At 37.8% G+C, this 22872-nt stretch overlaps 1 protein-coding gene across 1 annotated transcript in view; it reads left to right on the top strand.

Moving 5' to 3' along the window:
- DNAH14 (dynein axonemal heavy chain 14) overlaps positions 1 to 22872 on the top strand; it is a 412217-nt gene that overhangs the window by 350974 nt on the left and 38371 nt on the right. Inside the window, exons 73-78 of the mRNA XM_069062634.1 lie at positions 4567 to 4765; positions 6524 to 6617; positions 9083 to 9239; positions 13576 to 13786; positions 15865 to 15961; positions 18003 to 18230. Of these exons, the coding sequence (XP_068918735.1) occupies positions 4567 to 4765; positions 6524 to 6617; positions 9083 to 9239; positions 13576 to 13786; positions 15865 to 15961; positions 18003 to 18230 (986 nt within the window). The remainder of the gene's footprint in view (positions 1 to 4566; positions 4766 to 6523; positions 6618 to 9082; positions 9240 to 13575; positions 13787 to 15864; positions 15962 to 18002; positions 18231 to 22872) is intronic.

Here is a 22872-nt window from a genome sequence, read left to right as displayed (position 1 = left end):
ATCAATGCATCCTTGGACAGTTTCTCTAAAAATGGAAAGCCTATGCTTCTTATCCCCCTCAGTCCCTTTTTAACCACTCTACAACTAATAGTGTGAAGTGGCAAATTGACTTTATGAGACTGAGAGCCATTCTTTTATTTTTCTTTGATTTATAGCTTGCTATGGCCAAAGAATTGATTACTTGGAGGTCAAATTGGTGATGAACCTCTTCATTCTTAGGTTGGCACTCAGACAATAGGCAATCTGTTTCTGGGACTAGAAATGTGCCATAGCTGGCTCTTAAGAGCTCTGAGAACTAATTGTTAAATTTTCAGTCTGAGCATTTATACCTCAGAGATTGGCAAACACTACAAATCAGGGCTTGATTTATTCTTTTTTTATTTTCTAGACTTAAGGGATTGATAGAGAAAATGTTAATGATGCAGCTTAGACTTAAAAGTGTGCCTGGTATACATTTTTCCCCAGTAAGGCTAGTTATTAAACATTTCCTAGTGTACCCTTGCCTGGGACCCATATTCAAACTTTTCCAGCATAGCAGACCCAGAGCTTACATTGGAAAAGTAGGCCACTCAATTGACCCTTAAAATGCAAAAACAAGAAACAAACAAAAAAACAACCCTAAAGGAAGATGGCCTAATCTAGAATGTTGTTGGGTGTATCATATAATAATATAATAATTGTTAACATTTATATAGGGCAGCTAGGTGGCAGAGTGGATAGAGTAGTAGGCCTGAGTTCAAATCCAGCCTCAGATACTTACTAGCTGTGTGACTCTTAAGTCACTTAACCCTGTTTGCCTCAGTTTCTTCACCTGTAAAATGAGCTGGAAAAGGAAACGGCAAACCACTCCAGTATCTTTGCCAAGAAAACTCCAAATGGGACCATGAAGAGTCAGACATGACTGAATATCAACAACAAAAAAAAATTATGAAGTACTTACTGTGTGCCTAGCACTTTATAAATATCTGATTTGATCCTCACAACAACCCTAGGAGGCAGGTACTATTATTATTATTATTATTATCATTTTACATATGAGAAAACAAAGGCAAGGAGAGGTTAAGTGACTTGTCCAGGGTCACACAGCTAGTAAGTATTTGAGTTCAGATCTGAAATCATGTCTTCCTGACTCCAGATCAAGGCTCTATGCATTAGAACACCATCTGCCTCTGTGGATCTTCTGTGAAGGAAAAATGTGAACAAAGATCACACAGAAAAAGAGGGCTTGTTGTGAGATGGATTTCAGACTACCTGATGAAAGGATACTTGAATTACCGTGTTTCCCCAATAATAAAACACTGTCTTATTTTTTTGGGACAGAAAAACACCAGAGGGCTTATTTTCAGGGGAGGGCTTATTTTAATGAACATTGACAGCAATTTTAATAAACAGGTAAATGTGAACAAAAAAATGTACCTTTATTCAATTATGAATTCAATAAAGAACAGGATGACGCTCACTGCTGCAGCTCTGATTGGATGCAGCTCCAGTGTGCGTTTGGGGGGGGGGGGGACGGTGCATACAGAGGGTACCGTAATGTAGCGTGTAGCGCAGGGGATCACCTTCACTACAGTAGCAATCTCAATAGGGCTTATTTTCGGGGTAGGTCTTATTATCGGGGAAACACGGGTAGACGAAATCCCTGAACGTTCACAATGAGTAGCCCGTAGTTGCTTTCTCTCACCACTAGATGGCAGTCGCTTGTTGGTAAGGCATGTTGCTGAATGAGTCTGAATTAGGGAGAGGAGAAGCTGATGGAGAAAAGATGCAAATAATAAATGAGAAAAAGTAGCAAAAAGTCACATACAGATTTTAGGGTGTTGGATGAATTCATAAACGAAATATAAGACAACCACAACAGAAAAAAAGAGAGATTTCCTTTGTATTCTTTCTTAGTATCCATCGGAGGTCTCAGAGACAGGAATCTGATTGGACTAACCTGAGGGCAGTTGTCAACAATGAACAAGGACCCCCAGAGCTCTGACTCTTGGACCAATTTTTCCAAATGCCTTGTCCTTGCCAAAAGGACACATAGGACTACCAGAGAGCAAGGGGAAATAGGAACATTTTGTAAAAATAAATTTTTTAAAAGCAAATTTTAAAAATTAACTATGATGAAATTATAGAAATTATGCAGAGGAAGGTTATTGATAATTCAATTTTCAATTCTGTAAACATTTATTAAGCTCCTCCTGTGTGCCAAGTGCTGTGCTAAGTGCTGGAGATTTTGTTGTTTGTTCTTCATTCTCAAAGAGGTCCATGACATCAGAAAGGTGATACCATGACTTGCAAGTGAATTGGATTTAAGTGAGGGAGGGCTGTGCAAAGTCACCAGCCTCACTTATTCCTCTGGGACAATCTGAGTCCAGTGGCAAGTCAACTTGGAGATAGCCCAATAAGAAAAAGAAAGGAATTACCTGCCCTCAAGCAGCTTACAATCTAATAGGGAAAGATAACACATAAAGAAAGATGAAAAGCCCGGGAGGGGGATGACTAGGGATTACCCAGCATACCATGGAGTTCGGCAATCAAAACAGCATAGTTGTTGATGAAAAAATGGAGAATTACTTGGAAACTTCTCAGGCCTCTATATAGGAAGGCTCTGGGAGGAGTTTATTGTTCCATCCTCCAATCAGAGAGGGAGAGGCAACTGAGGGAGTTAAAAAGGGGCTAAAGTATCAAAAGCTGAGTCAGTATGAATGGTGATGAAATTTCAAGCGACCAGCTTCTCCTGGGGGAGTAATGATGTTCCCATCAGTCAAAAGTAGGCAGAGTCATGGAAGGAAAAAGGAAAGGTAAGAATAATTTAGAATACAGGAGTGTGATTTCCTCTTCTCAAAAAAAAAATTTAACAATATCTTTAACAAAATGCAATTAAAGTAGTTTTGTAGCTTTTTTTTTTCATTTATTTATTTGCTTTTAGTTTACAACATTCAGTTCCACAAATGATTCCAGATTGTCTCTCCCCCCTAACACCCCATTATGTCATGCAATCTGATATAGGTTCTAAAAATACCTTCACATTAAACATTAGTCAAATTGTAAAGAAGAATTATAACCAACAGAATGAATAATGAGAAAGAAGGAATGAAACAAAACACAAAAGAGAGAGAGAGCAAGTAGTTTGCTTCAGTCTGTATTCAGACTCTGCAAATCTTTCTCTGGATATTGGTAACATGAGTCTTTTGGAACTGTCTTATAACCTTGCATTGCTGAGAGGAGCCCAGTCTATCAATGTTAGTCGTGGCTTTCTCTTTTTCTAATTGTAAGACTACTAGGGGCTCAGGGTTGTATCTGTCCCAGATGGTAGTGTTATTCTCCACGCCCCAATGGCTAATACAACCATCTTATTTCCAAAGATAAACAGCTGTCAGGAGAATATCCCCGTGTTCCCTTTCAGCCTAGGAGGTAATTCACAACTAAACACAGCTATTTTCTCTTCTGTATCAGGTTTGGCATCTCCTCTGATTTTCCTTTTAATACAGCAAGCTTTCAAAATTAACTGGTACAAGTCCTTTGAAACAATAGCAATGTTCTATTCTGAAGAATAAGATTTCTTGTTTGTACTATCATATGGCAATCGATTCACATGGTTAGCAATACACAAAGAATTAACAGGGCAGGAATAACCTGAAGTAAGTAGGATACATGTTTTTAACAGGACACTAGTCAAAAATATACTGAAAACCAAAGGAAATAGTGTTAAGTACTTAGGGAAACAGTTGTCAAAGGCTACTTGAATTTTATTGGGTAGAATAGGACATTGTAAAGATTTTCTCTGTAAATCCCAAAAGTTAAACCCACTGATAGTTTCATAAAAGTTTTCCCTATTGGAGAAATTTCTGTTCTGCTGGCAGATGTTGTAAAATATTATTCATCAGTTGGATAGAGGTTAGATAGAGGTTATCTCTGAAATTCCTTCCAATACCAAGATTCTATTATTCTTCATAAGATAAGATTTTGTTATAATGTACTATTAAGTTCATTACTGAAAAGGAAGGTTGGTTAAGGCAAAAGTATAGGAGGCATATGTCTCTAATTTCCTTAAATAGTCTTAAATATGTCACTGTTCTTTTACAGCACTTATCTGTAATTGAATTTTGCTTTATGAAATTTCTCCATAGAAATCCTACTCTAGTGTCTCATCATGACATAGAGGTGAGCCTAGGTTATTATCAAAGGCTTTGCCAGCTAAGTTAAGCACAAAATCTCATAGGTTTTAGCAAACTGAGGAGTCTTTGAGTAGGGACTTAGTGATAGATTTAGATATTTAGCCATGTAAGGATAAGCCTTCAGCAAGGTTCATTAACAAGAAAGTTAGCCACTCAGTAAGTGATGAAATGTTGTGGCCGTGGCAACTCACGAAGACCCTATATTATGTGGATGGGACATAGTACGCATAAATAGAAGGAACACTCACACCAATATATTAATTGATTGTCCCATTGAAGTAGTGAACTAAATGAATTAGATCAAGGTGATTTTTTCAATTGGGGGGTAAATCATTAAAAAACAAAAGATCGTTATGATCTTCTAATGAGATTCATGTTTCTTTTCCATTGTTAGATTTATATGAACTCAGAAAAGCTGAGCATCTTTTCTGGATTTCTGAGAACAAGTGGAAAGAGTGCCAGCTCATCAGCCATCGCTTACAACCATTTTCTCTTTTATGTCTGTCTCTTTTATCAAATAAATCCCAATGGGATGATTTTATGAATAATGACCGTACATATTTCCAAGTGAGCAAAGCTTACACTTCCTCAAAACCACAAGTACAAGAAGGTAAGACATCATCTTTTTCAAATTAAATAAATCTAATGCATAAATTAATAGGCTCAAGGTATAAATTGAGGCTGGTCGACATCTCAAATCATGGGGGGGGAAAGGATAACTTTGACCACTTCTAATGAACCAACTGATATGAGCAATCCTCTTAACTGCCTCATGCCTCAGTTTCCTCATAAAATGAGTTTGTACTAGATGGCCTATGAGGTCCCTGACAGTTCTAAATCTATGATCCTCTGATCATATGTATGCCTCACTTTAGGTAAAATTTTATGTAAAGAGGGTCATTAATCTATTATTGTTCATTAATCATTAATCTGCTGACCAGAGATCAGCAAACTATAACATAAAAATGTTATAGTAAGACAGTACTTATTATATAGTCAAATGGATTTTGAAATATGGACATTTCTTTGCACTTATATCAAGATTCTGCTGGAACTGTGGTTTCAGTTTGGAAAATATATCATTTGCAAATTTTTGTGGAAATGAAGATCTTGCTTCTCATTTTAATTTTTGAAACAAAAGTTGTCATCAATTGACATTACTACAGTATAAGCTGTCCATATATAAGTGCTGTTTTCCCTTTATTTTAGATTGAATTAATTAAAAATTATTACCAAGTCTACAATAAGTTAATTTTCAAAGCTATGCAGTGTTCAGTAATAGTAGTTGAGGGTGCTTCTTCTCATTAAGAAAAATTTCAGTCCCATCCTTGAGCTCAAAAAAATCATAAAAACCTTTCCCTTTCTTTTCTTGTTTTGACATGATGGGTATGCACTTGTAATAAAAATAAATAAGTAATACAGTGTTGCAGTACAGAAATATATATGGCACTGGAAACACTGTTGAATTATAAATGTCATTGCAATGTGTAGTGCTACTCAACTCTGCTATTTTAGCATGAAAACAGCTACAAACAATATGTAAATAAATGAGTGTGACTATGTTCTAATAAAACTTTGTTTAAAAGGTAAAAAACATTTTTAGCTCATGGGGCTATACAAAAACAGAAAGTAGGCAAATTTGGCCCATGGGCCATAGTTTGCCAACACTTAGCTTAGCAGAAAGAATACTTTTCATTGGAAAAGAGTTCTATAACACTCCAACTGAAAAGAGTACCATCCCTCCCAATCAAATCAGGGGCTAATGGTGGTGAAGGTCTACAACTGCCTGTTGAAGAATGATGACAGAGAGTCCTGCAGATCAACTTGAGGAAGATTCACAACTACTATACAATTTGTGGTCTTGGAGCCCTCAGAGGTCACATAGTTTGTCATTTTCCAGGTCTTCCTAGGTCCAAGGTCCTTTCTATTCACCATGCCAGTTGCTTCTCATTGTCCTTATGGCATTATATAAATGAATTTTTACAATAATTATAAGAAATTCCCCAACTTCCTAGCATAATAATGATTTTTTTCCCTGAGAGACTTCACCCATCCCAAAGTTTGTAGAAGTAGTGTATCAACTGATTATAATACCTGGGCATCATATCTTTCCATATCAGGAGGAAGTGGGCAAAGCATATCAGTCATTCTCCCAAGCTCTCAACCAAGGAATAATCTATAGAGAACAAGAATAGGGAATGAATATAGAAAGAAATAGAGGGAGAACCTAATTTTAATGTTTCTAAATTTTAAAATTATGCTTCAAAAAAATGTTTTCAAAGAATTTATGCTTACAGTGTCTTATCTTAATGACTTTCTTGATCAGTCCATTCACCTCTGTTTTTTCTTCTAAATCTTAATCCAGAAGGTGATTTGGAAGGACTGAAGACTTATGAAATAATCTTCCCCTGGGAGAAACTCACTTCATTTCAAAGACTTATATTGGTAAGATTGTGATAGGAAATAAAATCTTTAATCTTTTAGGCACACTAGATTACCAACTTTGAATTCTTCAAAACTAAAATCTTTGCAAGGCAAACATAAGAACACAGATCTGGCAGTACCCAGAAGTCATCATCTTCTTATAAAATCCTTCCCAAGTGCTTTTTTTTTTTTAACTATAGTCACTGGCACTTGTAAGTTGAATAGGAAATGGGGGAAAATGGATTCCCTTCTCTCAATCATCTCATCTAGCCCTCCTCCTTCCTGAGGCTAGTAGATGGTGCTTGTACCTATCATACATATGATTCTGTAATCTTTTCCTGGCAGGAAAGAGATATGCAATCATCTCTGGGAGTGGGAGATAATTTCCCCTGCTTAATCCTCTGCCTCATGACAACCTAGGGAACATTCCCTAGGCCTTTCACTTCTGAGAGAAATCTTGCTTCCATAATGCCTTTCAAATCATTTAACACTTTGAATATCACTTTCCACTCAAGATCTCAAGATACTTTTAGTATAGCAACTGAAAAAAAGACAGTTTTCATGGAATCCTTCTGAGGTAAGTTAGAAATATGTTTGAAATTTAAGACTTGAGGTAAAAAAAAAAAAAAAAGAACTTAAATGTCTTCTCCTTGGCTATCGCTAATCAAGATCTCTTCTGAAGTGACCACTCTGAGATATGATGACGAAAAAAAGAGAGCACTAAGGAGAAGTAAGACAGGCAGCAGGGCAGCTAGGTGGTGCCAAAGTGCAGAGTACCCGTTCATCTTCCTGAGTTCAAATCCAGCTTCAGATACCAGCTATGTGACTCTGAGCAAGTCATTTAACCCCATTTGAATTCATTTCCTCACCTGTAAAAGAAGGTGGAGAAGGAAATGGCAAGCCATTCCAGTCTCTTTGTCAAGAAACCCCTAAATGGGGTCATTTAAAGTCAGACATGACTCAATAAGAAGAAAAAGACAGGCAGCATTTTGTAGGGAATACAGAGCTGGTTCCAGAGCCTCTAAGACCTGGCTTAAGGACCGCCTCTGTCTGACAGATACCTCCTTGGCAAATCACTTAACCTCTCAGGGCCCTAGGTACCTGTCTAAGGCTATAAATTGCAGAGAAGGTTTATACTCCTTTGGTGGAGGGAATTTCCTATACCAATAAAATCATAGATCTAGTACCTCTCCCTCTCCTAAGGAGAAGAAAAGGGTGCACTAGGAGCACCCCAAAGAAGTTTATGTTTGCTTAGAAGCCAAAGAGAATTAAATTCTGCCAGAGAACATCATTTCCCCAAACTTTTCCACCCACTAAAACATTGATGAAAATAAAAATAAAAGCAATAGCCCTGGATGATGAAAAAATACTCATAAAGGCAGAGGCAACTGTGACTGAATTAAAATATGAAGAGGGACCAGTTTATTTCTGATAATAAGAAATCATTTTAATGTTTCCTGGACCCTATTATAGTGTACTGATCCTTCCTACATGTTTATGTATAGTTATTACATATATGACTCTATAATTTTTTCCTAGTAAGGAAAAGATATGCAATGTTGTACATTGGCCAGTAGTTGAAGCTATATTAATGGCTCAGCCCAGGCCCAGGTTCATCAAAAAGGTAGGTTGCACAATACTGGAAAGCCTTCAAGTGTGGTGCCTACAGCAGACTACGTCACTGGGTCCTTCCAGCTTGGTTAGAGATTGCCCACTATGTCCCACTCCATTGACATCGTTTTTGAGAGTCACCACATCACAAGAAGGCAACAGAATGGCACAGCTTGAGAAAATTATTTTTCTAGTACTGTGAAAATTATATATTTTATCCTCATGAGCTAGTATTACAGTCTAAAACCTACTCTTTTAGAGTTTGGGTTAGAACTGGATCTGAGTCCACTAGAATGGGACTGAGTTCAAACCTAGCCTCAGACACTTACTTGCTATGTGACTTCTGACAAGTCACTCAATTTCTATTTATTTCCGTTTCCTCAACTTTAAAATGGGGATAATAATAACATCTATTTCCCAGGGTTGTTGTATGGATCAAATGAGATATGATTTGTAAAGCAGAGTACCTACCACATAGTAGGTTATTGTTATTATTGAAATACTATACTGCTAGCTGTGGGAATATGAGTGTGCAGAGAGCAAGCCAACAAAAACTCTTGCCATGTGGGTTTTTTGCATCCAGGACAGAGTCCTTGGCTGACAAAGCTGAAAGTTAGAAGTGCAGCTCTGAAGAGCCATAGAATCTGTCAGGACCAGTGGCAATTAGTCCCCCTAAAGTTTGCTCCACCACTCACACCAAGTTGGTTATGCCATTGGTAGAAGCATCACAGACAAATGAGGAGAATATCGGGTTAGAAGGATAACAGAACTAACGCTGAATTACTATAAGCATGTTCCTATTTCATTTTTTTTTTGAGGTGACATGCCTCTAGACAATGTTTGCATTTTATCTACTTTTTCCTATTTTATTTTAGATAAAAATCCTTAAGCCAGAATCTTTAAATAATTCTGTGAAAAAATTTGTTCGTGAAAAATTGGGGCACAATTATCTTCATACAGCTGGAGTTAATTTAAAGGAAGTATTTAGAGAATCCAGTGCCAGAATTCCACTATTATTCATCCATTCTCATGGTGAGCTATAGTATATTGATGATTAATCACTAGGTGGCTCTTAGTGATACATAATCACTAAGATTCCCATTCCCCCCAGTAGTGGGGACTACAAGCGCACACCACCACACCCAGCTAGAGTATTTTCAGAAAACCCCATTAGTGGTATGAGGTACAGGATTAGTATTGCATTTATGAAATGTATTAATTATCATAACTTATATTTGTGGACAAATGTACCTGATCAGGAAGAAGTGCAAGTGAAATGACACTGGCTTACGAATCTGGACATTTCAATGTAGAGTCCCATTCAGTCACTGAGCCATACAACTCTGGGCAAATTATTTCATCTTTTGATGCCTCAGTTTTCCCACATCTAAAATGAGTTCAGGAAAGACATTCTCTAAGGACCCTAAAAACTCTAAATTCTATGAACCTATGAACTCTAATGTCCCTCCTCCTTCCTCCTCTTCCTCCCGAATACTTCTGCAGTATCTGACACTGTGGACCCCTCCACCTCTTCTTCTTCTACATTTCTCCTCCCTTGACTCTCTGTGACAATTTCCTTCTTGTTCTTTCTCTCTCTATTTCTATTGATTTCCTATTTCTATTTGTTATTTCTCTTCACTGTCCTTTACTGGGTCATTACCCTTCTCCCAGTTTTTAAGTGAGCATATTCAAGTTCTTGTCCCTAGACCTCTTCTCTTCTCTCTCAAAAATCTCAACCTTAATGATTGCATCCACTATGCAGTTGATTACAAATCTGTTTACCCACACCCATTGTCTCCCCTAAAATTTAGTCTTGCATCTTCAACTGCCTGTAAGTCTCAGTGGCATCTCTGACTCAGCGTGACTGAGTTCATCATCTGCCCTAAACATGTCCCTTACAACTTCCCTCTTTCTGTTGATGACACCACCATCTTCCCAGTCACCAAGACATGAAATCTTGGAGTGATCTTTTATCATCCTCTTTCACCTATAGGTACAGTGGATAGAGCACTGGGTCTGGAGTCAGGAAAACTTGAGTTCAAATCCAGCTCCAGACATTGATTTTCTGTGTGACCCTGAACAAGTCACCAAACATCTGTCGGCCTCAGTTTCCTCAACTGTAAAATGGAGATAATAATATAGCACCTATCTCCCAAGGTTATTGTGAAGATCAAATGAGATAATTGCAAAGCACTTAGCACCAGGCAGAGCACCTAATAGACACTTTATAAATGCTCGTTATTGTTGTTACTATTATATCTTCCTATGGATTCTACTTACACAATATGTTTCAAATCCATCTCTTTGCCTCTACTCACTATTAGTCACCCAGGTTTTCATCTTCTGCCCGGGCCATTGTAATAGCCTCCTTCCTAGACTCCCTGCTTCTGGTCTTCCCCCTCTCCAGTCTATCATTCCCATAGCTGCCAAAACAATCTTTGTAAGATATGGCCAACCATGCTGCTCCCTTGTTCAAAAAAAAAAATCATTTCAACTTGAAAAACATTTGTTAAATGTTACCCAGATTAGATCCTGGGGATTCAAAGACAAAACAACTAAACAAACCATTCCCTGACCTCAAGGAGCTACATTTTCCTGGGGAGAAACATGTTCATCAAAAATTTCAGTGGCTCCTAATTCCCTCCAGAATAAAATACAGACTCTTTAGCCTGACATTTAAGGGCTCCCTACAGTCTAGTTTCAAAATGTAGCTCCAATCGTTCTCTGATCTCAACCTGCCATATTTGGCCTCTGTATTCATGCAAGCTGTCACCTATTCCTGGAATTCCTCCACCCAGGTTGAACTTCTTCCATGAAGCCTTTGCCAATCCGCCCAAACTGAAAAGGATCTCTCCCTCCCCAGGTTCTCCTACAGCACTTTAACCACTCTCACCTGCTCTTCCTAGCACCCTCCTACACTCCAACCCCCGCTCTAAGCTCCTTAAGGTTAGATAGATAGACAAATATGAATATAGATATATTAATCTTTATATCCTCAGTGCCTAGCACTAGTATATAGAGATGTGCACCCATGATTTCATTAACATAGGGAACTCCCACATGAGAAAACTCCATCTACCAATATAAGTGAGCACCCAAGAAGAGAAATAACTTTTTCAGGAGCCCATTTCTGGTATATTTCAAGGGCACATTCTTAATAAATATGTGTTGAGTTACTAGCTCCTTCTCTGTTTCTTTACTGGCTTATCATCCCCCATCCTCTATTACCTTCTGGACTTCATCCTTCACCTAAAATTCAACTTGTCAAAAACCTCTCCCCCTACTAACTTTTCTGTTTGTCTTCATGGAAAACCACAATAACCCATGCTAGAAACCTCAAAGTTATCTTTGCTCTTCCCTCAGTCTCCATCCCCAATAAGGTGCCAAGTCCTCTCATTCTTCCTTCATATCTCTCGCACCTATCCACTCCTTTCTTTTCCCATTACTTCAACCATCAGCAAGCTTTCTTTACATCTCAATTGGGCTAGTATATCCATTCACTAACAAGGTATGAAAATAGATGTCAGTTACTATGAAAATTTTTCATCTTGGTAGAAACAAAAAAAAAGTCCCAATTCAGAAAAGAATATTAGAGGCAAATGGAAGAAATTATAGCTATCATGATTTTAAATATGAATGGAGTAAACAGTTTAGTGGGAGAGTGAGGTGGTGCAATAGATAGAGCACTGGTCCTGGAGTCTGGAAGATCTTAGTTCAAATCCAGCCTCAGATACTTACTAGCTGTTTGACCCTGGATAAGTCACTTAACCCCTATTTGCCTCAGTTCTACAACTGTAAAATGGGGAGACACTGGAGAAGGAAGTGGCAAACCACTCCAATATCTTTGCCAAGAAAACCCCTTGGACAAAATTATGTAGAGTCAGACCCAAATGACCAACAACAAAACAATCCAATAAAATGAAAGAGTAACAAATTAGATAGGAAAATAAAGTCCTACAATCTACTGTTTGAAAGAAATGTTGTTGTGTGGTTTATCCTTCATTCTCAAAGAGGACAAAGACATCGGGGAGATGATGATATGACTTGCAATTGACTTTGATTTGAGTGAGGAAGGGCTGTGCAAGGTTACCAGCTTCACTTTCTCCTCCAGAGCCATCTGGGTCCAGTGGACTGATAATGATCAGGATGACTGGAGAAGGCCCAGGACATAGTGGGAGACCTTACCCCTTTTAAGCTAATAAAATAAAGACATACATAGAATAAAAATGAGAGGCTGAAATTAAATTTACTATGGATCACATAAATAGAAAAAAATCAAAAGTTGTGATCATGCTATCAGACCAAAAACAACAAAACATAGCATAATAAAAGATAAACTATGCTTTGCTATTAGGAACCATAGACAAACAGACCAATATCAATATTAAATTTATTTACCCCATCTATATCTAAATTCATAATTAAAAAGGAAAAATTAACTGACATAAAAGGAGACAGAGTAATACAATAATAGTAGGAGACTTTAATATCCCTCTCTCAGTTATATACAAATCTAACAGAAAGATAAAAAAAGAAAAAATGTAAAATTGACCAAATTGCTAAATAAATTTTTTCATAATAGGACTGCTAAAAAATATATGCATTTCTCAGCACATGAAACTTTGACAAAAACTCACCATACAGGCAGTGTTGATCAGATGTAGCCACCAGGCAGTACCCTACTGAACTACCAACTAGGCCTTGTCAATTATTCTGACCTACATGCCTAAATGATAATTCTTTCCTAAAAGTTTGCAGCCTCCTTACCCCCCTATAAAAGGGCACAGAGATATTGCAATTAAAAGTCAAAAAAGACAAAACTATTAGTCACATCCTTTATAGATCAAAACACAATAAAATAAAAATCACTTCAGAGAGCACAAACAAAAGACATAGACTCAAATGAAGATTTAACAATGAAATCCTAAATAATGAGTGGGTCAAAGAATAAGACATAGAAACAAATGGTAATTATGTAGACAAAAAATGATAATGAAGAAACAACCCACCAAAATTTCTAGGATGTGGCTAAAACAGTCCTTGGGAGAGGGGAATTATAGCCCTAATACATATATATTGACAAAATAGAAAAGGAGAGGATTAATGAAAAAAAAATTGTATTTTCTAATTAGAAAATCAACAAATAAACAAATCTAAAATATGCACAAAAGAGGAAATAATAAAAATTGGAAGACAAATAGAAAACCTGGAAACCAAAAAGGCTAAAAAAAATGATGAATGAAACTAAAAATATCTTTGTATCCCCAGTACTCAACATAGTTCCTTTTATGCACAGTGATGTATGCACTTAATAAATATGTCTCATTTAATTTAATTTAATGGAGTTATACTAAACATTGTTATACAGGAATAGATCCCACACCTCACCTGCTGAGATTTGCACAGGAAATGAAAGGAAATACAGAAAGTGTGACCATGATTTCTTTGGGACGTGGCCAGGGAAGTAAAGCTGAAGAAATAATATATAAGGCAAAAATAAAGAAGGGCCAGTGGGTCTTCCTCCAGAACTGCCATCTTGCTGCGTCTTTTATGCCAAGACTTTGTGCAATTGTTGAAGCGTGAGTTCTTTTGTTTATCCAGTTCAAAGGATCAGATTAAATTTATTGTTTTTTTAAGTAAAAGGTAAATCCTATACAGTGAATATAAATCTATACTATGGTATTAGTAATCAAATTAGAAAAAAATATAAAGGTATTTTGCTATGGGATGACTTAGTATATCCTTGAATAATGAAAAATGGCTGCTATAAGAGTGATATATGTGGCTATCATTTTCATATGTACCACCAAGATGCCACAGTTCATTTTTAAAATTATTATTTGCTTATTTAATAATTATTTTATTTATTTTCCTTATTTATAAATTTATTATTTATTTACTTAGAGGAAAGTCTACATATCAGTAGCGATTTCAAACATCAAGTCACAAAATATTAAAGTCAACAGCAAGATCACGTGAGGTTTTGTGTGCAAAAAACAGCATGAATTGCATTATTAGTCTGGTCTTTAATATTCCTCAGTGTTCCTTTGCATCTGCTAAAAATTTTTCCTATACTGGGTCTTCAAACTGTAGGACATAGTTATGTTCTACCTAGTCTTCACCTTTCTGGCTCCACATACATACATCGAATTCAGTTTTGCACTCCCAGTGTGGCAAGGTGAAAGATGAAATGACTGAAGAAAAAAAAAAGGTTTGATCTTCCTAGTATATCAATTTATAAAGCATTTCTGCCTAACAAATCAAGACCAGGCCCCTTCCTCAGCTTATGGCTGGACCCTAAATACAAGGGGAGACAGATTTTATACATTAAAAACAATCAAAAAAGGTCAATTAATTAAAAGGAAATAGTGCAACATTATGTAATCTGATTTCTAATTGGAGGAAAGATTAGGGACTTTCCAAGTTGGGAGAGGGAGAGTGAATGGGTGCAGTTCCCTCAATTCAGAAAAAGAGGTATCCTGCTCCCCTCATGTGTCTGTAAACAGTCAAAGGAACATGGAAGCAATAACTGATTGATCAGTATGAGACCAGTTTTCAGATAAGACATATGGTTTGCTTGAGATGTGTAATTGTAAGAAAACTCCTTGCTTCAATCTTTGGATCTTGCTGGGTTTTTCGATCTTTGGTTAAGGGTCTCTACACAGCAGGGTCCAGTTTCCCATCCACACAGAGGTAGGTTCAAACAATGCAATAAGGTTTTCTCCCATTTCCCACAACTGAATAAAGTTTTCTCACAAAAGAGAAATTAGATTAGACCCATAATTGAACAGAAAAGGAACTGAGCTATTTCCGGAATTGAGTCACAAAATGGAGTCAGTGTGGTTCACCCATTTCCCACAATTAACCACTTCCTGTCCTAATCCCTTCCATTCCCCTACCAAGGAGAATTCCCAGAAATTCACTCTCGGTATCCTACACTAGTAAAACTGTCACTCTGTTGATTGGATTGATCTTCAGCTGAAGAACAATCAATGTTTGGGATTAATAACATATTGTTTGACAGATTTAAATTTGCAAAAAATATAGGACTGCTTAATCCTAATTCACTTTTCCTTGGAAATTAAGAATCTCTGGGAGTTATAGTCAAACTATAACTCCCAAGCAAATTAGGAGACCTAGCCAGTCCTCCAAGGTCAAATGTCCCTCATCTCTTCGACCTTTGCACTACCCTTCTGCGGGCGCATGGGCACATACACACACGCACACAGTGTAAAAATACCTTTATCTACTCAGAGGCAGTGTTGATCAGATGTGGCCACTAGGCAGCACCCTACTGAGCTACCACCAAGGCCTTGTCAATTATTCTGACCTACATGCCTGAATAATAATTCTTTCCTAAAAGTTTGCATCCTCCTTACACCCTATCTAAGAGAGCGCTGCAATGCCCAGGCTCCCCTTTCTGCAGATTCTAGGTTATCAATCATAGGAAGTTCAGTAGAGAAAAATAATGTAAAAAAGAAGAAATTCTAATTCCTTCCTCAAAATTGGGGAAGACAGAATATATGCAAGTAACTGTAAGAAAGACCTTTGATATTAAAATGATCCCTCATATGTGTTCTGGCTCAACAGTGTTATAAAACTTTTCCTTTTGTTTTGTTTTACATGCTAGTAATTTTACAAATTGATTATGTTGCAGATTTAATTTTTCAAAAATAGACCCCGACTTTAGACTATGGTTAAGCTCAAAACCGGACAGTTCCTTCCCTGCAGCTATTCTGCAGAAGAGTTTGAAGGTAAGAATTGTAGGTTGTTGGGCATGGAGATGGAGGGGAATTCAGATTGTGAGGCATTCTTGATGTGAAAACTCCCCTCACCATCCATCAGTGCAGACCAGAAAATAGATTGTAACTTGTCACAGTCTTAGGAATTTGCCAGAGGCACTAGGAAGTGACTCATGCAGGGTCACACAATTAATATCTGTCAGACATGATTTTAGCAGCCCTCTATGAGACTGCAAGACCACACCTCTATTGTGCTAGGGTGCTTCTCAGGTATTAAAAGCAACAAATTTAAGTATTGGCAGAAGAGTCAACTGTGGATACTAAAGATTTTTAAATCTTAACTCTAAGGCAAGATGGAGGGAGGGTTTAGTGCTGTCAATCATTCACCGAGTTGGGGGGGGGGGGTGGAGCCATGATTCTACTGGGAGCTATGGGAGATAAAAGAGGCACAAGAAAAATTTGGTCCCTCACCCCAAAGCATTTACAATTTAAATTAATTATATGTCACATAACTATGGCAAACTCTCAATTATTAGGAACTGAATATTCTATTTGGGGAGTATTTCCGCCTTTGCTTTTGCCACTTGCCTTGGCATTTATATAATTAATTAACTCATTCATGAAAGGGTGACTGGGGAAATGAACATTATTAGTGCCTTCAGAATACAGAATTTAGTGCAGAGTTGTGGGAAATTTAAATTGTAGGTAAAAATTTTAAATTGTAGATAAAAAAAAATCCAAGTCAAGGATATGCCAGTGTTTGATAGGGAAAAAATATACATAGGACCCACTTTTAGATTTAATCTGAATTATTAGCATTTTCTCCATCACTTTCTTAAGTCTGGACAATCAACAAAGCAATAAATAAAGCCCCGATTTATAGAATTTACTGATTGACCAGTTGTAAATGGTTGCCCTGAAAATTTAATAAGACTCTCAGAAGCTAGTTCAAACTGGCTCAAACACAACCCTGGCTCTGTTAGCTGACAAACTAATAGAGGGAAATGAGGTGAAATTGCTTTTATTATTTGTTAACAGTGCTTATGAAATATCTATTGAAGACAAAGTTTAAAGTGTTGAATAAAAAATCATTATTTAGAATTATCAGTGGATTCATTTATCCTTTTTTCTACCTTTTTTATATTTTATACCTTTTATTATCATAATGTTCACCTTGTCTAGGTCTAGACAGTGCTAAAAGATTCAGTTGGTGTAGTCAAAGAATCCAGTCAAACAAACAACCAGTCAAACTAATAACCGATTAAAATTGACCAATGACATATCTGGTTATAGTTAAAAGAAATGAGCATTTAATGTTTTCTTTAAACTTTGACAAAAATGGAGAAAGCATGGAGGAAATTGCATTGGGAAGAAATGGTTGAGATCTCTGACAGACCCAGGAGGATTTAATTTTAATTCCACTTTCCTGGAAAATGAGGACCTCTCCCCCTACAGTCAAACCATACCAAGGAAATAAGGACACCTAGCAACGACACCAAGCCCAACTTCTCTCCTAGTCCCTTTTTCTTCTGGCATCCCCAAGCTTTAATCCCTCTCCAAGAGTCTCTTCCTGAAGAGACAAGATCTAGATCCTGACATATTATTTCTTGAATCCAAAACAATTATTTTCTTCCTTATCTTAGCAACTCTGACCATCTTGTAGGCAATGAGAAATAATTAATCATTCTTTCTATCAATGACTTATAGCAAAACCCAGGACATGTAAGTGTATGTATGATTTGTGTATGTGTACACACACATATACATATATGTATGCATATATAAACATTTTATGTGTGTATGTATACATATGTATAAACCAAGATTTTTGATCTGCCATTTAAGTCCTATAAATTATATTCAGAATATCTGCATTAAGTTATAATGTCTGCAAATGTGCCAGATGCTAAGGATATAAACATAAAAAATAATGTAGTACCTGCCCTTTAGAAGTAAGCTTTCTACCTTTGTTATACAAAAAAAGAAATAAACTTTAGATCTAGGGGCATGAAGAATGCTACTTTCATCTACTGCTTTTATTTCTCCTTTAAAGATAACAGTAGAATCTCCCCAGGGTTTGAAGGCCAATCTCCTTCAGTCATTTGGGTACCATGGTAGTGGAGAAGTAACAGAGGAGATCTATGAGAAAACTAAATGTGGACCATGGTGGAAAAAACTTTTATTCAGCATCACTTTCTTCAATGCTGCAGTCATCGAAAGAAAAAAGTATGGAACACTAGGCTGGAATATTCCTTATGAATTTAGTTCTTCAGACTTGGAGGTGAGTATAATTTGGGAATTTAAAAAAAATAAGATCCTAATCATTCCTTGATCCCAAAAGCAGTCTATCCAAGCACTATACAATAGTGAACACAAAAGGAAATGCTTTATTTCCCTGAAACATTTCCCTTCCACAGAATTTTCTTCACTGAATGTGACACCAACAAGCAAATACTATGTGTGTCAAAAGTTGTATGGCAGTTTTAAGCCTTAGTCAGTGAGTCAATAAACAATTATTATATACCTACTATGTGCAAAGTACTGGGCTAAGTGCTGGAATTACAAAAAGAAGCAACAGATAGTCCCTGCCCTCAAGGAGCTCACAACCTGACGGGGGAGACAACAAGCAAACAAGCTATATACAGAATAAAGAGGAAATAATTAAAAGAGGGAAGGCACTAGAATGAGAGAGACTGGTGAAGGCTTCCTGTGGAAGATGGGATTTTCATTGGGACTTGAAGGAAGTCAGGGAAACCAGGAGGAAGAGATGAAGATGGAGAGCATTCCAAACATGGTGCACAGTCATAGAGAATGCCCAGAATGGAGAGATAGATCATCTTATTTGTAGAACAGCCGGGAGGCCAGCGTCATTGGATCTGAGTACATTGCAGGGAATAAGACCTAAGAAGACAGGAAGGATAGGAGGGAGGTAGGTTACGAAGGGCTTGGAATGCCAAGTAGAGGAATTTGTATTTGATTCTAGAGGTGATGGGACACCACTGGATTTTATTGAGTAGAGGGGTGGTATTGTCAGAACTATGCTTTGGAAAAATCACTTTGGTAGCTGAATGGAGAATGAATTAGAGTGGGGAGAGACTTGATGCATGGAGACTGATGAGAAGGCTATTGCAATAACACAGGGGTAAAGAGATGAAGGAATGCACCAGGATGGTGTCAGAATATAAAAAGGACTGTATTTGATGTTGCAAAGGCCTTGCAACAGATTGGAAATGGCAGGGTGGGGAAAGGGGGAAATATAGTAAGACATAATGAGAAATCAAGGATGACACCTAGATAGTACACCTGAGGCACCAGGAGTATGGTGCTGCCCTCTTCCATAATGGGAAAGTTAGAAAGGTGGGGGAGGCTTTAGAGGGAAAGATGATAATTTCAGTTTTAAACATTTGGAGTTTAAAATGCCTACTAAGTCTGGAAGACTGATCTTCCCAAGTTCAAATCTGTCCTCAGACACTTAAAACTGCAAGACCCTGGGCAAGTCACTTAACCCCATTTGCCTTAATTTCCTCATCTGTAAAATGAGCTGGAAGGGGAAATGGCAAACCACTCCAGTGTCTTTGCCAAGAAAACTCCAAACAGGGCCATGAAGAGTCAGACACGACTGGAAAACTACTGAATGTCTCATTCAAAATGTCTGAAAGTCAGTTGGAGAGATGAAATTGGAGGTCAGCAGAGTTTGGGGCAGGATAGATAGATCTGGGAATCCTTAGCACAGAGATCCATAGGGACTGTGAGATCTCCAAGTAAGTAGTACAGAGGGAGAAGAGAACCCAGGAGAGAACCTTAAGAGACACCTGTGGTCAGAGGGCACAATCTGGAAGAGGATCCTGCAAAGGAAGTTGAGAAGGAGAAAATGGTATCCTGAAAGTCTAGGAAGAAGAGAATATCAAAGGGAAGAAAATGATCAACCATCTCAAAGGCTGCAGAGAGGTCAAGGAAAATGAGAATTGAGAAAAGACCATTGGATTTGGCAATTAAGAAATGATTGGCAACTTTGGAGAGAGCCGTTAGAATGGAATTATAAGATCAGAAGGCAGATTGTAAGGGGTAAAGAAGAGAATAAGAGGGGAAAAAGTGGAGGCATTTATTGTAGACGGCCTCCTCAAGTAGTTGGACCACAAAGAACAAAAGAGATGTGGGATAATAGTAGCAATAGAAGAATTGAGTGAGGGTTTTTTGAGGATGGGGGAAACATGGGCATGTTTATAGGAAGTGGGGAAGGATCCAGTAGTCAGGGAGAGATTGAAGTGATAGAATGGGGATGACTGATGAGGCCATGTTGGAGGAGACAAGACAGAATAAGATCTTTTGTACAGGTAGAGAGGTTTGCTTTGTGATGATGAGGAGTAAGGCCATCTCTTCATGTGAGTCAGAGGTTAAGGAGGAGACAATGATAGAAGGCATCTGAGTGATGTGAGATGAGTGAGAAGGGAGAAGAGAAAATTTATGGTGAATGACCTCAGTTTTTTCTGCGAAATATCAGGAAAGGTTCTAAGCTGAGAGAGTTGGGGAAGAGAAAGCCATGGGAGATTTGAAGAGAGATGAAAAAGTTTGAAAGAGCCTCTGCAGAGAGTGGGATAGTGACTTCATAAGAAGGATGGCCCAATAGCACTGAGAGACCATTTGAAATTGTGTGGCATAAATGTGTACTGAATCAATCAGAAGTGGTATGATTTTCTCCACCTTTATTTGACATGTGTCTAGGAGCAAGGGCAGCAGATAGAAGTGTTCTCAGTCTGAGTCTCGTCGCAGCAGGGCACAATCAGAGATGTGATAAGGCAGCCAGGAACTCAAGAGGACAGGGTAGAGCTGACCCGGTTCACCAATGGGGTCAAGATGGGGAGAAGAACGGAGAGTGGTTAGTACAGGAAAGATGGTCTGGGAGAGAATTGAGGGGATCAAGGGACTGGAGGTCACAGAAAACAAAGAATAGTGTTTGGCAAAGGAAGGTAGAGGGAGAAGAGGGAAGCCAATAAATTATGGTTAGGTAAAGGGATTTGGGAATTCTTGAACATGGAAGGTGCACATTTGTAGATTAAGGGTATAACTTCTTTGTGTGTCATTAAAGTAGGGGGAAGAAGTAGGTCATAAGAAGTGAATAGAATGAGGACCTGAGTGGTTAGAATAAATAAGTAATGGGAAGTCCCCTGGAATGAAGGCAGAAGTGAGCTAGGAAAGGAAAATTGTGAACCAGGTACTGAACTCCTTGAGAATAGTAGGAGAGTGACCTGGAGTTGTGTAGACTATAGCTACCAGGATTTAAATTGAGTGGCATTTATAAATGATATATCCTTATTTATTTATAAATTATATACCTGTTCTATTGTACTAATAATTTTGTGTATTGTAAACCTTATAATAAAAATTAAAAGGGTGAGATAAAGATAAAATAATATTTTATTTATTAATAGTATAAAACCCCCTACACTATTGAAAATGGCATTTTCAATGAGAACAGGGAGAGGTCTTTTCATGTGTTAGCAATGTGATTTGGAGACTACTGGTTTAGATAGTCCCTAAGGTGCCTTCCATGGTTAACATTCTGTAATTCCCATTAATAACAATAAGCTTCAAGTATTTCAGTAGTACTGAATTGCCTTGGACTAACAGAGTAATTGGTAAGTGATCCATACTGATAATCTTTCATCTCTTTTAAGGGCTTTTGTTTCCAAGGTCAATAGATTAGCCAACTAATTTATCCACTTTCAAGGTAACAATGATGTAATGGAAAAAGGATTGAACTGAAGAGTCAGAAGAGCTAGGTTAGAGTTCTGGTTTCAACCTTTCCTAGGTGTTGTCACTAAAACTCCCTGAGATGCAGTTTCCTCATCTGTGCTGTGAGCTTAACAGTACTTTACACCACCTCTCTCCCAGGGAAGCTGTGAGAAAAGTGCTTTGTTCAGCCATCAAGTACTATATAACTGAAACTTGTTATTATTTGTGAATTTTCTAGGACAAAATGTCCTGTCCTAGCCAGATTCACCTAATGTTCATAATGGTCCTCAGAAACATCCCTCATGTCCCACTGTGCCTCTACCTCCCCGTTCTGTCTCTGTACATAATGACAGCTACCTTAATAGGATGAAAGAAACAAACCTTTATTAAGCTTCTACTGTATGGCAGAGACAGTTGGGATAGAGTTCTGGGCCTAGAGTCAGGAAAGCCTGAGTTCAAATATGACTTCTGACACTTGCTAGTGACCCTGGGCAAGTCACTTAACCCTATTTGCCTCAGTTTTCTCATATGTAAAATGAGCAGGAGTAGCTACATACCAGCTATGTGACTCTGAGCAAGTCATTTAACCCCAATTGAATTCATTTCCTCATCTGTAAAAGAAGGTGGAGAAGGAAATGGCAAACCACTCCAGTATCTTTGCCAAGAAATCCCCAAATGGGGTCACCAAGACTCAGCCACAACTGAAACAATGCCAGACACTATGCTAAATGATTTATTATCTCATTTATCTTCAACAACAACCCTGGAAGAGATGTGCCATTATCCCCATTTTACAGTTGGGAAAACTGAGGCAATCACCAGTTAAGTAACTTGCCCAGGGGTTGCTTAGCTAGTAATTGTTTGAATTCAAAGCCTCCCGATGCCAGGTCTAGCATTCTCTCCCCTGCATTACCTAGGTCTCTAGAACCTTGAGCAACTATTATTTAGAAGCTCAATCTGAGGAGAAAAAAAAACAATACCTTCTAGACTTAATTTAAATGCTGTGAGGTCATTTAAAGTACTGATCCCCTCCATTAATATGATTTCTATGAGTTGGCTGGATCTGTGTTATGAATGCTATAATTTTGGAATTGGGTTGGGTTTGGTGAAGGGGGGGGGGGCACTGAAGGGCACCTCCAGACCTAGGATTTCATTACTCTGGAGAGCTCCAAAGATTCATGTCAACAACC

This window comes from Petaurus breviceps, unplaced genomic scaffold, assembly GCF_028583685.1.
Source record: "Petaurus breviceps papuanus isolate PSGF00001 unplaced genomic scaffold, PetGlider_PUasm1.0 90466, whole genome shotgun sequence".
Taxonomy (NCBI): domain Eukaryota; kingdom Metazoa; phylum Chordata; class Mammalia; order Diprotodontia; family Petauridae; genus Petaurus; species Petaurus breviceps.
The sequence above is the reverse complement of the archived record's forward strand: the minus strand, read 5'-3'. Positions and strand labels throughout refer to the sequence as shown.